Here is a 15,914-nt window from a genome sequence, read left to right as displayed (position 1 = left end):
GTTGGCAATTCTTTTCACGCTTATTGCACATTTGAAAATACCTGTGGAGTTATGGAAGCACGTTTTATGCAGTTTTCCAGAAAATAGTTCAAGCCCTATGATAGCATAAATTATAATAACAAATAAAACGAGTAGAGCGATGTGTAATAAAGGCACCATAGCCCGGAGAATTGAATTTAGCACAACCTGTAAACCTGAAAAAAAACCAAAATGTTATACAAAATTTTAATACATTTCAATACACACGCATATACTGCCGTTTCGAGCATAGTTGTCCCATGTTCTAAACAAACTTTATGCACTGTGGACCAGTTATGCTTGGAACGGCAGTATATCAATCAATTATTATTTGTGTACTAGTAGAACGTTCTCGGTATTGCTCGGGATTAATATGCACAAAATTAGGAATCATTTTTTCTATTTCTCTGCCTCCTTAGCACAACTCACTAACTATGGGTAACAGGTACGATGCTGGTCTAACAAGCCAGTCATCGTATAAAATCAAAAGAAGTAATTATCGGTTTCCGTTAGACTCTACTAGAAATTTGGGAAATAAATATTGAAATTCAGTTCGCGCAAATATATAATTCGACTGTGACATACAGTCATCCTCAGTGCTTATGTGGACTGGTCAGCCATTTGGGGTTTCAAAACGAACGTCTGTAGTCCAATTCTAGCCTCTGGATGTCAACCCTGTCTTTAAAAAGACCAATATTTTATAATATTAAGCAATCCAATACGATGTGGATTACGAAATTGTTCACGAGCAGGATATTTGGAGCACAATGAGCACCCTTACTTGGTTGCTAATTTAAACACAACAAAAACTTCAAATTGTCTTTAGTGCAAAACTTAACTATCTATAATTAAAGGTACACTATTCACAATCAGACAAATTTATTGTATAATGCCAAAAACACAAATTAGCTTCATGCAACAAAAACTAGCAATCAATCGGTGTGTGGGGTAAAATGCGCACCCCACTGGGGTATTATGAGCACCCACGGGGTAGAATGGCCATCCTCAACATACTTTGAAGATGTAAACAAGAACAACAAACATGTCAATCCGCGGGGTGCTTGGCGGATTGTTTCGTGAATGTTGCATCAAGCTTTATAATAGTCCATTCTGCCTGCAGGGCCCTTTTTCACCAATTCAATCTCAAAGATTTTCTAATATGTGTTCGTATCATCACTGTAAACAAACACTGACTATGGGAACAGACAAACTAACAAGGCTACTGATGTCGAATTACGGCAGGACTATATCGTCCCGGACTACACTTTGCCGCTGAAAAAAAAAACACTTTCCGAGCAGTTGCAATGGTGTGCGTAAAACCAGAGGTAGCTGTCACTCTGTTTTGTTTTGGTCTTCATCACCATTGTCTTTTGGTCGCGTTTGTCTGTACGAAAAATTTGCCAATTTACTGAAAAATTACAGAACTTAATATTAATTTGCAAGAGACACCATACGTGTGAATTTGTTTGCGTCTTCAAAACTGTTTTCTGTTTCTTTCGCGGATTGTCCGGGACAGAAAAAGGGTAGTCCGGGATAGTCCGGGAAATGAAAAAAAAAAAAAAACATTTATAGGACAAAATGTAATCGGCGGTGAAGCTACACCGCAAAAATGAAAACGACATGAGATGAATTTCAAGTAAGTTTAGTTGGCATAATGGATTCTTTTCACCCCGCCTAAAAGTGACCATTTCGCCCATATCAAATTAGTTTAAGTTAGAATGGGATTTTTATACTAATTATTTCAATGATGGTGGAATTTGAGGTACAATCCATACGTCCTATTGAAGTGTCTTCATACTTAAAAACTTCTGTTGTAGTGCGCCGTAAAAACTTCTGTTGTAGTGCGCAACAATAATAATTTTTAAATTAATTCTTCAAATATATCTCACAAGCTGATTCTTTAAATATAGCTTACTTGCAAAAACAATCTACGATATTGCGTGCGGCCTTCTGGAAGTTAGCTGGGACATTCGCCATGGCGGACAAAAACATGCGTGAAGGCATGTTTTTTAATTCATTCTTCGTTTTGTTAATCAATTTCTCCTCAGTTTTCGCGACAAAATTGTTGGAGTAGACCCGTTTCACGCTTGCCCATAAAACCTCGATGGGATGCAACTTGGAGACGTTGGGTGGGTTCACCAACTTAAGTACCACATCGATATTCAGCCGCTCCATCTCCTCAAACGATCGCTACGATTAGTGAGCCGACGCCATATCCGGCCAAAACACCGCGTCTTCGGACTTATGGTATTTCGTGATGAACGACAAAACTTCCGGCAGGCACATCGTACTATAAATTTCCCCGTTCATGGCCAGTCCGGAACAAAAGAAGGGCAGCTTCGACATCCCCGTCTCGCTGATCGCCAGCCACAGCAGCATCTTCTTGGGGAACTTGGTTTGTGGAAGAAACTTCACCTATGTGCCTACTTACTTTGTGGGGGAAGTAAAATACAAAGTACCCTGCAACTACTGGCTATCCAGGGCAAGACAGGTCTAGTTGTCCATCACCAACGCCACGTCATGATTTGATGGAAACATCGATTTGAACATCTTATTCAGGCGCTGCCGCTGCGTCATTGCCGGGGACTGCTGCTTCCTGATATGTAGGTCCATGTTCGCCAGGGACTTTTTCACTGTTTGGCCGGTTGCACCGACCTCCCGGTCAAGCGCACGCAGTCGTTGCCCAATAGCGCCAAAAAGTTGAAGATGCAGGAACGGGCGTATCCGGTCTCCACGATCTGCGGCACGGAGTCCTTTTTCGACGTAACGGGGTACCGTTCTTTGAAGGCGCACATTTCTGAACGTAGTAGCTTCACTGTTTTCGCCATCACGGTTAGAGTTCGACTGATAGAGCTATCTTTTTTTCTGCTGACTCATGGGTCAATATGATTGATGCTGCATGCACCGTTTCGTCAGTGCGTGTAAAGGTAAATGAAAAATCGGCAGTTTTTGTCCATTTGTTCAGCGCTGTCTATTTTTTATTTGTTTAATCAATTTCGAACATTCGCAGTTTAATTTTTATTATTCGCGGCTTTTCAGAAATTATTTAGTCGATGAATGGAACAGTTTTCTTATTTATTTGTCTGGTTGGTAAGCTAAGTTTTTTGGTTCGCTGTCCAGTGCGAGAATAAATTCTGGTAAAGTGAGGTATATCAAAAGCCATAGAATAATGTTTTTAATAATTTGTTTTTAATAAGCAGAGACGTGATACTAGTTTCAGATGCTCCACAAAAATGTATCGCTCACCTATCGTTGTTATGAGTGAAAACCTACATAAAAACCTAAGTGAAATCCAGCCTGAATCCAAACCAAAACCCACTAACACACGGTGGAACACTTAGAGCATCAAACCTGATCATAATAATTTTAATATTTTTTTCGTACTGAAAACGTATCATATAGTGATAATCAGTAGCGTAGCAAGGGGGGTGCGGTTGGTGCGGTCCGCACCAGGCCCACCACTAAAAGGGGCCCCAAAATCTTGCGAACACCGAACCGGTCAACATGCCGATCTGAACTCAACCTCATGTATTTGTGCTCGCCACTCTGCTCTTGTGATCTACAGGGACAGAGTAAACGTAATACCGATTTTCAATTTTACCATGATTCGTGATTCGACTGACGTCGAAGTTGAATGTTTCCCGATCGCAGAAAACATTCGATGCAACGTGGGAACACGCAACGAAGGAGCGATTTTTGCGATGCTCAAAACACTGCTGTTTGGTTAACAGAGCTAGGAAATAATTCGCGTTCGCGTGTGACTTTATGCACTCGAAAATAGTTGGCTTCGGTTTTCCCGAATTAAGAATCTCAACAGTGGAAAGACCACACATATAGAGTGATGAAGCATTTTTTCATTGAGATTTCAGATGTTCTAGAACAACTGATGCTTATTGTCGAGAACATCAACACTAAATCAGATGCAGGAGTCTTTTGTTAGTCATACGGTCTTACACGTTCATTGCGTTTCTTGGTTTTTGGGCTCCAATTCTAGTTGAAATCAACAATACTCAAAAATACTTGCTGCAAAAGGGTCTGAATATACTGGCATTACATAAATTTTCGACCGATAAGCGAGAAGATATGTTGGAATGTGGTCTGAAGTATGCAGAAGAAAAGTGTATTGAACTAGAAATTAACGCAGAACCCCAAAAACGTATTCGTCGAAAGAAGAGAATGCCAGGTGAAGGAGCTACAGACGCTTTACTAAGCTATTGGAAGGAATTAAGACGAGAAATGGTATCATCAGTTGACAGAACTATCCAGGAAATTGCTACAAGATCTCAACAGGTTAATGAACTCGCAAAGGAATACGCTTTTTCAACACCCGACATTCTTTTGGATCCTGTTGAGGAGCTGGATCTTGAGAAGGTTCCAGGAGAAATCGATAGAGACGAATTCAATATTGAACGGAAACGGCTCCAAGACTACGTTTCGGTTTCAGAAGAATTCAAAAATGTTCCTGTAGGTGGAGCAATAGGGCTATTGAATTTAATTCATAGGTATAAATTGATCGATTCGGTACCAAACATAGAAATCGCTCTCAGAGTTTTTTGAACTATGGGAACTAGTATTGCAGCTTTCTAAATAAGTTACTCTAACTTGAAGTTGATCAAGAACTGTTTGTGGTCAACGATGAGTAACTTGAGATTAACAAGCCTTGCCATTTTATCAATCGAACGTGAAATCACTAATTCCATTGATTTTGAATCTATAATTTCTGATTTTGCTGATCAAAAAGCACACAATTCTTTGTTTGGCTTAATTCCTTTTATGAAAGAACAAACTGCCCAGTCATTTTCATTAGGGACCCACATTTTTGTTACCGCACCAGGCCCACCAAACCATAGCTACGCCACTGGTGATAATAAAAACTAATGAGTGGATTTGGATAATTTTTTGCATGAAATAACCCACCTAAAAGTGCTATGTGACATTTCTTATAATAAAATTTAAATTTAGTCAAAATTGGCTCAAAACTCATCCAAATACTTGAATTTATTATGAGATGACTTTTCAGTACATTTTTCATAGCTTAACAAAGTTTTATTCTTGTAACCAAGGCAACAACTATCCAAGAAGCGACAAAATAAGAATTTCTTGATTATTTTCACAGTGCGATAAAGCATGAAACCGGAAGCATCCGGAAGGTTTTTCTTCACCACTATAACCAAAAATATTGGCACTTTTACGTAACATAAGCTGTTCAACCGGATATTACCGGAAACATAACTTATCCCATTTTAAGTTAACTTATAAAAACAAATATTTTTGGTTTTATTATATTGATTTTGACAAACACCTGGGTGTTTGGAGAGACTACCTTACATGATAAGTACACATTTCTGTTCGATTTACCTTCTTTAACAATCACCATCGTTGTTTCATTTTAAAATCACTTGTTTATCTCCGAAACGTAATATATTAGTTCACGGTATTAAAGCGTCTCTATTATCCACAAAAAACTGTTGAATTGCGGTCGCTTCAAACCTCTCATCACGACCGTAAACATAACTTTTGGATGTTGACAAGCTGTCAAATGATCGAGCAAACATCACACTTCAAAATGAAACACTACACAACAAAGTTAACTTACTTTGAGTTTTTCACTTTTGATCAGGTTTGAAACATATTTACTCCTATGTGCAACAATCTAAGTGGAAACGAAACGGAACATGACAACCGAACAACAAAACATAAGGGAATTATAATGATTCAAATTTGAATCAAGTAAGCTTATAGCTTAACACCAAAGTTTCACCTTTATAACAACACCTTTCTCATTCGAACTCGCTATTTGTTAAAATAGATTTACACCAACACTTAAAAAATACACCTTGATAATTTCTGCAGTATTTGTTATTCATTCTGAACAACAAATTTTTGGTAGCCAACAGCACAACTATACCGAACATTTAAAATATAACATTCACACACATATGAACATACATTAACACATATACATGCAATTAACATTAAATTCTTTCAAATATATGATGCGATTTTGTTTTTGATCGTATACCACGATTTGTACTCATATTTTGCGTATAAATTTTTATGTCAACTTTAGTCAGTAGATTTCAAATAATTTTACAATTAAATGTTGTTCCTTATACATTTGAACGATCTTATCAGTGAAAATGAAATTCTTCAACGCAGTTGATATTACTGATCGTTTTGAGGGGCATCCAATGAATCCATCCAAATACCCTTCAATATGCTGCCATAAAAAAACTGAAATCCTCTTGTCGGCCAGGGCCCGATGGTATTCCACCAATTATATTTAAGATGTCTGCAACTGCACTTTGTGCTCCCCTAACATCAATTTGCAATCAATCAATGGCTGAAGCATCTTTCCCTGATGAATGGAAGAAATCCATATTATTTCCTGTTTTCAAGAAAGGTGATCGTGGGAATGTATCCAATTACCGCGGAAAAACATCCCTATGTGTAGGATCTAAGTTGCTTGAAACTCTTGTAAACAAAGTTTTATTTCATGAAGTTAAAAATCACATTTCGTGCGACCAACATGGATTTTTCGCTGGAAGATCAACAGTTACTAATTTAACGGAATTTACGTCATTCTGCTTAAGAAACATGGAGAAAGGAGCCCAAATAGATACCATATACACAGATTTGAAAGCTGCATTCGATCGCGTTGATCATAATTTGCTTTTTGCAAAGATTGAACGGATGAGAGCTGCACCCAATTTCGTTAACTGGGTTAAATCATACTTAATAGATCGCCGATTGTCTGTGAAGATTGGAGTCGCTCAGTCTGACTATTTTACAAATCTCTCTGGTATTCCACAGGGCAGCAAACTTGGCCCGCTGCTTTTCTCTTCATTTTTCAACGATGTGTGCACGATACTTCCGCGAGGGTGTCGACTTCTGTATGCAGATGATTTGAAAATCTATCTCATCGTCAAATCAATCGACGACTGTAGAGAGCTTCAAAAACTTGTTGATATTTTCACTGAATGGTGTAGAATTAACGAGCTAGTCATCAGTACGAACAAATGTTCTGTAATCTCATTTACTCGTAGAAAAAATATGATTAGCTGGAACTACAACATTGGAGGCGAACAGGTAGAGAGAGTGCCTGTGATCAAAGACCTTGGAGTGCATCTTGATCCGACGCTCTCCTTTAGGGAGCACTATTCCGCTGTGATAGCTAAAGCTAATCGAAATCTAGGGTTATAATCAGGATCTCCAAAGAATTTACAGATCCTTATTGTCTTCGTGCGCTTTACTACTCGCTGGTCAGATCTGTGTTGGAGTATGCTGCTGTGGTATGGAGTCCGTATGCTGATGTCTGGACATCAAGGATTGAAGCAGTTCAATCACGTTTTGTACGTTATGCACTTAGGTTTTTTCCATGGAGTAATCCCAATGAACTGCCTCCCTATAAAAATCGATGCCGTCTTTGGGAATGGACACGTTGGAAAGGAGGCGTAAACTGGAAAGAGTATTGTTCATACAAAAACTGCTAACTGGAAGTATAGATTCAGCTTGTATTCTAGCACATGTTAATGTGAATGTTACACCGCGTAATCTAAGAAGTTTTGATTTTATCAGGTTAGATCTTAGACGCACCGAATATGGTCAGAATGAACCTTTACGTGTAATGTGCTCTTTATTTAACAATGTGTACACCCTATTTGACTTTTCTCTGAGTACAAATAGTTTTAGACAACGATTAATGCGCACAAACGTGTTTGTTTAGTTTAAGTCATATTCATGTAGACCATGATGTCAGATGAATGCAAATAATAAATAATAATAATAATAATACTATTACTAATAATAATAATAATAATAATAATAATAATAATAATAATAATAATAATAATAATAATAATAATAATAATAATAATAATAATAATAATAATAATAATAATAATAATAATAATAATAATAATAATAATAATAATAATAATAATAATAATAATAATAATAATAATAATAATAATAATAATAATAATAATAATAATAATAATAATAATAATAATAATAATAATAATAATAATAATAATAATAATAATAATAATAATAATAATAATAATAATAATAATAATAATAATAATAATAATAATAATAATAATAATAATAATAATAATAATAATAATAATAATAATCCATTCTGTGCCGAACACGCATCAGCATCGGTTGTGCTCCGAAACCGCTCCGATAAATTTCAAAACGTGTGTGCAAGTGGTGGCATTTTTTGACCGGTCCCGGTGACTTTTGTCTAGATTGCTGTGTCGCAAGGTCAAGCGCCTTTGTGTTACTGTGTTGCTTTGTAGCTGCCTGCTGTCGAACGATTTGGTGGTGAGTGCGGTGTACTCCTGTGGACGTTTATCCAACACGAAGAAGAGAAGGAAAGGAAGGTACGTGCTTCTTGTCTGTCCCATCGGCGCGCTAGTTTTAGCGCGATGGATGTAGATCCCCCACCTCCCGCACCTCCATCCTCGAATCCCCCCGACCCTGTCCCTCCTGCCCCCCCTCCTAATATTAATGCCTCAGCTCCCCCACGTGTCAGATTGTATTCAGATGGATCGACTCTTCCGGTGGCAGATTACCTCAGGCCTAAGGCGGGGCCGAAATCGAAATCTTTAAACATTCTACAGATTTCGAAAGACCTGACGTCACACTTTAAAGCTGTGACTGAAATTTTAAAAATCAGGCCGAACAAGCTCCGTGTCGTGGTCAATGACCTTAAAGAGGCCAACGATATAGCTTGCTCCGAGCTCTTTACACGGGAATACCGTGTCTATGTACCCGCTAGAGATGTGGAGATCGACGGTGTCGTGACCGATTCGAGTCTTTCCGTGGAGTGTATATTGAAAAGTGCTAAAGGGTGCTTCAAGAACAGCACATGTCCCGATGCGAAGGTGCTCGACTGCAAGCAATTGCGGTCGGTATCGCTCGTCGGTGACAAAAAAGTTTACACTCCGTCAGACTCGTTTCGAGTTACGTTCGCCGGGTCTGCACTACCAAGCCACATCTCGATCCACCGGGTTCGTCTCCCTGTGAGGCTCTACGTGCCCCGCGTCATGAACTGCCTGAATTGCAAGCAGTTAGGCCATACAGCCGCCTACTGCTGCAATAAGGCACGTTGTGGCAAGTGTGGGGAGTCTCATGCGGAAGATTCTTGCAGTGTTAACGCTGAAAAGTGTATTCACTGCGGGGAAAATCTGCATGAGATCTCGACATGTGCGGTGTACATGCAGCGCAGGGATAAAATAAAACGGTCTCTCAAAGAGCGTTCAAAGCGTTCCTACGCTGACATGCTGAAGAAGACCGTTACCACTTCTCCCGTTACTTCGAACCCCTTCGATCTGTTGTCCTCTGATGAAACCGATTCTCACGATTCACCAGCGGGAACATCCTATGCCAATCCTGGGGAGTCTAGAAAGAGGAAAATATTTCCTCTCCTAAATTTCCCCGAAAAGGTCCAAAGATTTCCCAAAGTGAAATGAATGGTACAAACAAACCTAAAAGTGCAGCGGAAAACCGAAGCAAACTCCTCCTGGGCTTGCAAATTTAAAGTCCCAGAAGGAGTTCCCAGCACTTCCTGGAACATCTAAAACCCCAGTTGTTCCTTTTGCACATCCAGTGGAAAAATCAAATGCTGGACTGGTGAAATTTTCTGACATTGTGGACTGGATTTTTGAAACTTTCAATGTACCCGATCCAATAAAAGTTTTTCTTACAGCATTCCTCCCAACAGTTAGAACATTTTTGAAGCAGTTGACTGCTCAACGGGCCCTCCTTGCAGCGATCGTATCCTTCGATGCCTAATTCAACTGCGTATATGAAGGATTCTATCTCTGTCTTACAGTGGAATTGTAGAAGTATTTTACCAAAAATTGATTCGTTTAAAGTTTTGATAAATAAAAACAAATGCGATGCATTTTCCCTTTGTGAAACTTGGCTTACTTCAAATATTGATCTCAACTTCCATGATTTTAATATTATTCGCCTTGATCGAGACACCCCATATGGAGGAGTACTTTTAGGGATTAAAAAGTGCTATTCTTTCTATCGTATTAACCTCCCCTCGATTCCAGGCATCGAAGTTGTCGCATGTCAAATGACAATACAAGGTAAAGAGCTTTGTATTGCCTCAATATATATTCCCCCCAGAGCACAGGTTGGGCAACGGCTGCTCTTTGATTTAATAGAACTTCTTCCCTCGCCACGTTTGATTTTGGGAGACTTCAACTCTCATGGCGTGGCTTGGGGTTCCCCATACAATGATAACCGCTCCTCTTTAATCTATAACCTTTGCGATGACTTCGACATGACTATTTTAAACAACGGTGAAATGACACGTATCCCGAAACCTCCAGCGCGCCCAAGCGCTTTGGATCTATCCTTATGTTCGACGTCGCTACGGTTGGATTGCACATGGAAGGTAATCCTCGATCCTCACGGTAGCGACCATCTGCCTATTCTTATTTCAATTACTAACGGGTCAACTCGCATGCGACCAATTGACATTCCGTATGACCTCACACGAAATGTCGATTGGAAGTTATACGAGGAAATGATTTCAAAAGCGGTCGAGTCGATTCAACATCATTCACCACTTGAAGAATACAACCTCCTCGCGGGCTTGATTCTCGACGCCGCGTTGCAAGCCCAAACGAAGAAATATCCCGGCGTAACGATCAAAGAACGGCCTCCCACTCCGTGGTGGGACCAAGAGTGCTCCGATGTCTACACGCAAAGATCCGACGCGTTTAAGGCCTACCAGACGGGAGGTATACCTGGCGACTATTTACGGTATTCGGAGCTTGATACCAAGCTTAAAAGCTTGGCTAAAGCAAAGAAATACGGATATTGGCGTCGGTTCGTGAACGAGACGTCGAGGGAGACATCGATGAGCACTCTTTGGAACACAGCCCGAAGAATGCGGAATCGCGTAACGGTCAACGAAAGCGAGGAGTCTTCAAGTAGGTGGATATTTGATTTTGCCAGGAAAGTATGTCCGGACTCTGTTCCTGAGCAAAATATTGTTCGCGATGCGTCTCCGGGCCACGACGCGATAGAATCACCTTTTACGATGGCAGAACTTTCAGTTGCCCTCCTGTCCTGTAACAATAACGCGCCTGGATTAGATAGAATCAAATTCAACTTGTTGAAGAATCTACCCGGCAATGCCAAGAGGCGCTTGTTGAACTTGTTCAATAAGTTCCTGGAGCAAAACATTGTACCGCAGGATTGGAGGCAAGTGAAGGTGATCGCCATCCAAAAACCAGGGAAACCAGCTTCTAATCACAACTCTTATAGGCCGATTGCAATGCTATCCTGTATCCGGAAATTGATGGAAAAAATGATACTCCGTCGTTTAGACCACTGGGTCGAATCAAATGGTCTACTATCAGAAACTCAATTTGGCTTCCGCCGTGCCAAAGGGACGAATGATTGTCTTGCGTTGCTTTCAACAGATATTCAGCTGGCGTATGCTCGTAAAGAACAAATGGCGTCTGCGTTCTTGGACATTAAGGGGGCTTTTGATTCCGTTTCTATTGACATTCTTTCGGGTAAACTTCACCGACAAGGATTTTCTCCAATTTTGAACAATTTTTTGCACAATTTGTTGTCCGAAAAGCACATGCATTTTACGCATGGCGATTTGGCAACTTTTCGCATTAGCTACATGGGTCTTCCCCAGGGCTCATGTTTAAGCCCCCTTCTTTACAACTTTTATGTAAATGACATCGACGAATGTCTGGCAAATTCATGCACGATAAGAAAACTTGCAGACGACAGTGTAATCTCTGTTACAGGAGCCAAAGCTGCCGATTTGCAAGGACCATTGCAAGATACCTTGGACAATTTGTCTGCTTGGGCTTTACAGCTAGGTATCGAATTCTCTCCGGAGAAGACTGAGATAGTAGTTTTTTCTAGGAAGCATGAACCTGCTCAGCTTCAAACACAATTAATGGGTAAAACGATTTCTCAGGTTTTGGTACACAAATATCTTGGTGTCTGGTTCGACTCTAAAGGCACCTGGGGTTGTCACGTGAGGTATCTGATGAAAAAATGTCAACAAAGAGTGAATTTTCTTCGTACAATAACCGGACAATGGTGGGGAGCCCATCCAGGAGACCTTATAAGGCTTTACCAAACAACGATATTGTCTGTTATTGAATACGGGTGTTTCTGCTTCCGCTCCGCAGCAAACACACATTTGATCAAACTGGAGCGAATACAATATCGTTGTTTGCGTATCGCCTTAGGTTGCATGCAGTCGACCCATACGATGAGTTTGGAGGTTTTAGCTGGAGTACTACCATTGAAAAACCGCTTCTGGAGCCTGTCTTCTCGTATTCTAATCAAATGTGAGGTTTTGAACCGTCCCGTGATTGAAAATTTTGAAAGGTTAATCGAACTTAATTCTCAAACCCGTTTTATGACATTGTATTTCAATCACATGTCCCAAAATATTAACCCTTCTTCGAATATTCCAAATCGTGTCGACTTATCAAATACTTCTGATTCTACTGTGTTTTTCGATACATCCATGATAGAAGAAACTCGTGGAATCCCGGATCATTTACGCGTGCAGCAGATCCCTAAAATTTTTTCCAATAAATATCGAAACATCAACTGCGACAATATGTACTACACTGACGGATCACTTCTTGATGGGTCCACTGGCTTCGGTATCTTCAATAACAATTTAACCGTCTCCCATAAGCTCGATAATCCTGCTTCTGTTTACGTCGCAGAATTAGCTGCAATTCAGTACACCCTAGGGATTATCGAAAAAATGCCCACGGACCATTATTTCATCTTTACGGACAGTCTCAGTTCCATTGAGGCTCTCCGATCGATGAAAGATGTTAAGCACTCTCCGTATTTCCTGGGGAAAATACGGGAACATCTGAGTGCTTTATCCGAAAAATCTACTCAGATTACCTTAGCGTGGGTCCCTTCTCACTGCTCGATACCGGGTAATGAGAAAGCGGACTCTTTGGCTAAGGTGGGCGCAACAAACGGTGATATTTATGAAAGACCAATTGCCTTTAATGAATTTTTCGCACTTGTACGTCAGAATACGATCATCAGTTGGCAAAATGCTTGGACCAGAGGGGAATTGGGAAGGTGGTTACATTCCATAATCCCCAAAGTATCGACGAACCCGTGGTTCAAGGGGTTGGATGTAGGTCGGGATTTCATTTGCGTGATGTCCCGGCTTATGTCCAATCACTATAGATTTGACGCGCTCCTCCGTCGTGTTGGACTCGGGGAAAGTGGTATCTGTGCCTGTGGTGAAGGTTATCACGACATAGAGCATGTGGTTTGGTCATGCCCTGTACACCGTGACGCCAGGTCTAAATTAATAGCTTCCCTGCAGGCCGAGGGTAGACAGCCGGCTGTTCCTGTTCGTGATGTCTTGGCGAGCCGTGACCTATCCTACATGTCCCTTATATACGTTTTCCTGAAATCCATCCACGCCCCAGTCTAGTCCCGTTCCCCTCCGTCTACACCCAACAAAACGACAAGAACACGTTTGAACCTTAAGCACAAAACCAGCAACCAGACCCCGCACAATAGAACCAGGACCCAAGGACTACGAGCCTCTGTCCCAACTCACGACATCGTGGCTCAGCAGAACGAATCCATACATGCCATTCGACGATTATCAGACGACCATTGAACAACAAAACACTGATTGGAAATCCCATGCTAGTTTTAAGTTAGACTTAATTTCAGCTCGTAGTCGGCAGCGAGGATAAAAAATTTGCTTTAGTTTTTAAGTCATCAGATATAATTGGCGCCGTTAAACATTAAATTGTATTTGTGCCGTGTCAAATAAATGTTATGTGAAGAAAAAAAAAAATAATAATAATAATAATAATAATAATAATAATAATAATAATAATAATAATAATAATAATAATAATAATAATAATAATAATAATAATAATAATAATAATAATAATAATAATAATAATAATAATAATAATAATAATAATAATAATAATAATAATAATAATAATAATAATAATAATAATAATAATATTAATAATAATAATAATAATAATAATAATAATAATAATAATATAATAATAATAATAATAATAATAATAATAATAATAATAATAATAATAATAATAATAATAATAATAATAATAATAATAATAATAATAATAATAATAATAATAATAATAATAATAATAATAATAATAATAATAATAATAATAATAATAATAATAATAATAATAATAATAATAATAATAATAATAATAATAATAATAATAATAATAATAATAATAATAATAATAATAATAATAATAATAATAATAATAATAATAATAATAATAATAATAATAATAATAATAAAAATAATAATAATAATAATAATAATAATAATAATAATAATAATAATAATAATAATAATAATAATAATAATAATAATAATAATAATAATAATAATATAATAATAATAATAATAATAATAATAATAATAATAATAATAATAATAATAATAATAATAATAATAATAATAATAATAATAATAATAATAATAATAATAATAATAATAATAATAATAATAATAATAATAATAATAATAATAATAATAATAATAATAATAATAATAATAATAATAATAATAATAATAATAATAATAATAATAATAATAATAATAATAATAATAATAATAATAATAATAATAATAATAATAATAATAATAATAATAATAATAATAATAATAATAATAATAATAATAATAATAATAATAATAATAATAATAATAATAATAATAATAATAATAATAATAATAATAATAATAATAATAATAATAATAATAATAATAATAATAATAATAATAATAATAATAATAATAATAATAATAATAATAATACTAATAATAATAATAATAATACTAATAATAATAATAATAATAATAATAATAATAATAATAATAATAATAATAATAATAATAATAATAATAATAATAATAATAATAATAATAATAATAATAATAATAATAATAATAATAATAATAATAATAATAATAATAATAATAATAATAATAATAATAATAATAATAATAATAATAATAATAATAATAATAATAATAATAATAATAATAATAATAATAATAATAATAATAATAATAATAATAATAATAATAATAATAATAATAATAATAATAATAATAATAATAATAATAATAATAATAATAATAATAATAATAATAATAATAATAATAATAATAATAATAATAATAATAATAATAATAATAATAATAATAATAATAATAATAATAATAATAATAATAATAATAATAATAATAATAATAATAATAATAATAATAATAATAATAATAATAATAATAATAATAATAATAATAATAATAATAATAATAATAATAATAATAATAATAATAATAATAATAATAATAATAATAATAATAATAATAATAATAATAATAATAATAATAATAATAATAATAATAATAATAATAATAATAATAATAATAATAATAATAATAATAATAATAATAATAATAATAATAATAATAATAATAATAATAATAATAATAATAATAATAATAATAATAATAATAATAATAATAATAATAATAATAATAATAATAATAATAATAATAATAATAATAATAATAATAATAATAATAATAATAATAATAATAATAATAATAATAATAATAATAATAATAATAATAATAATAATAATAATAATAATAATAATAATAATAATAATAATAATAATAATAATAATAATAATAATAATAATAATAATAATAATAATAATAATAATAATAATAATAATAATAATAATAATAATAATAATAATAATAATAATAATAATAATAATAATAATAATAATAATAATAATAATAATAATAATAA

General features: G+C 35.2%; 1 protein-coding gene across 1 annotated transcript in view; it reads right to left on the bottom strand.

The window, feature by feature from the left end:
* LOC129720825 (muscle calcium channel subunit alpha-1) overlaps nucleotides 1-15,914 on the bottom strand; it is a 1,271,065-nt gene that overhangs the window by 1,180,322 nt on the left and 74,829 nt on the right. The window contains exon 3 of the mRNA XM_055672633.1: nucleotides 42-194. Coding sequence (XP_055528608.1) covers nucleotides 42-194 — 153 coding nt within the window. The remainder of the gene's footprint in view (nucleotides 1-41; nucleotides 195-15,914) is intronic.

This window comes from Wyeomyia smithii, chromosome 2 (genome assembly GCF_029784165.1).
Source record: "Wyeomyia smithii strain HCP4-BCI-WySm-NY-G18 chromosome 2, ASM2978416v1, whole genome shotgun sequence".
Classification (NCBI taxonomy): Eukaryota; Metazoa; Arthropoda; class Insecta; order Diptera; family Culicidae; genus Wyeomyia; species Wyeomyia smithii.
This window is presented reverse-complemented; position numbering and strand designations above follow the sequence as displayed.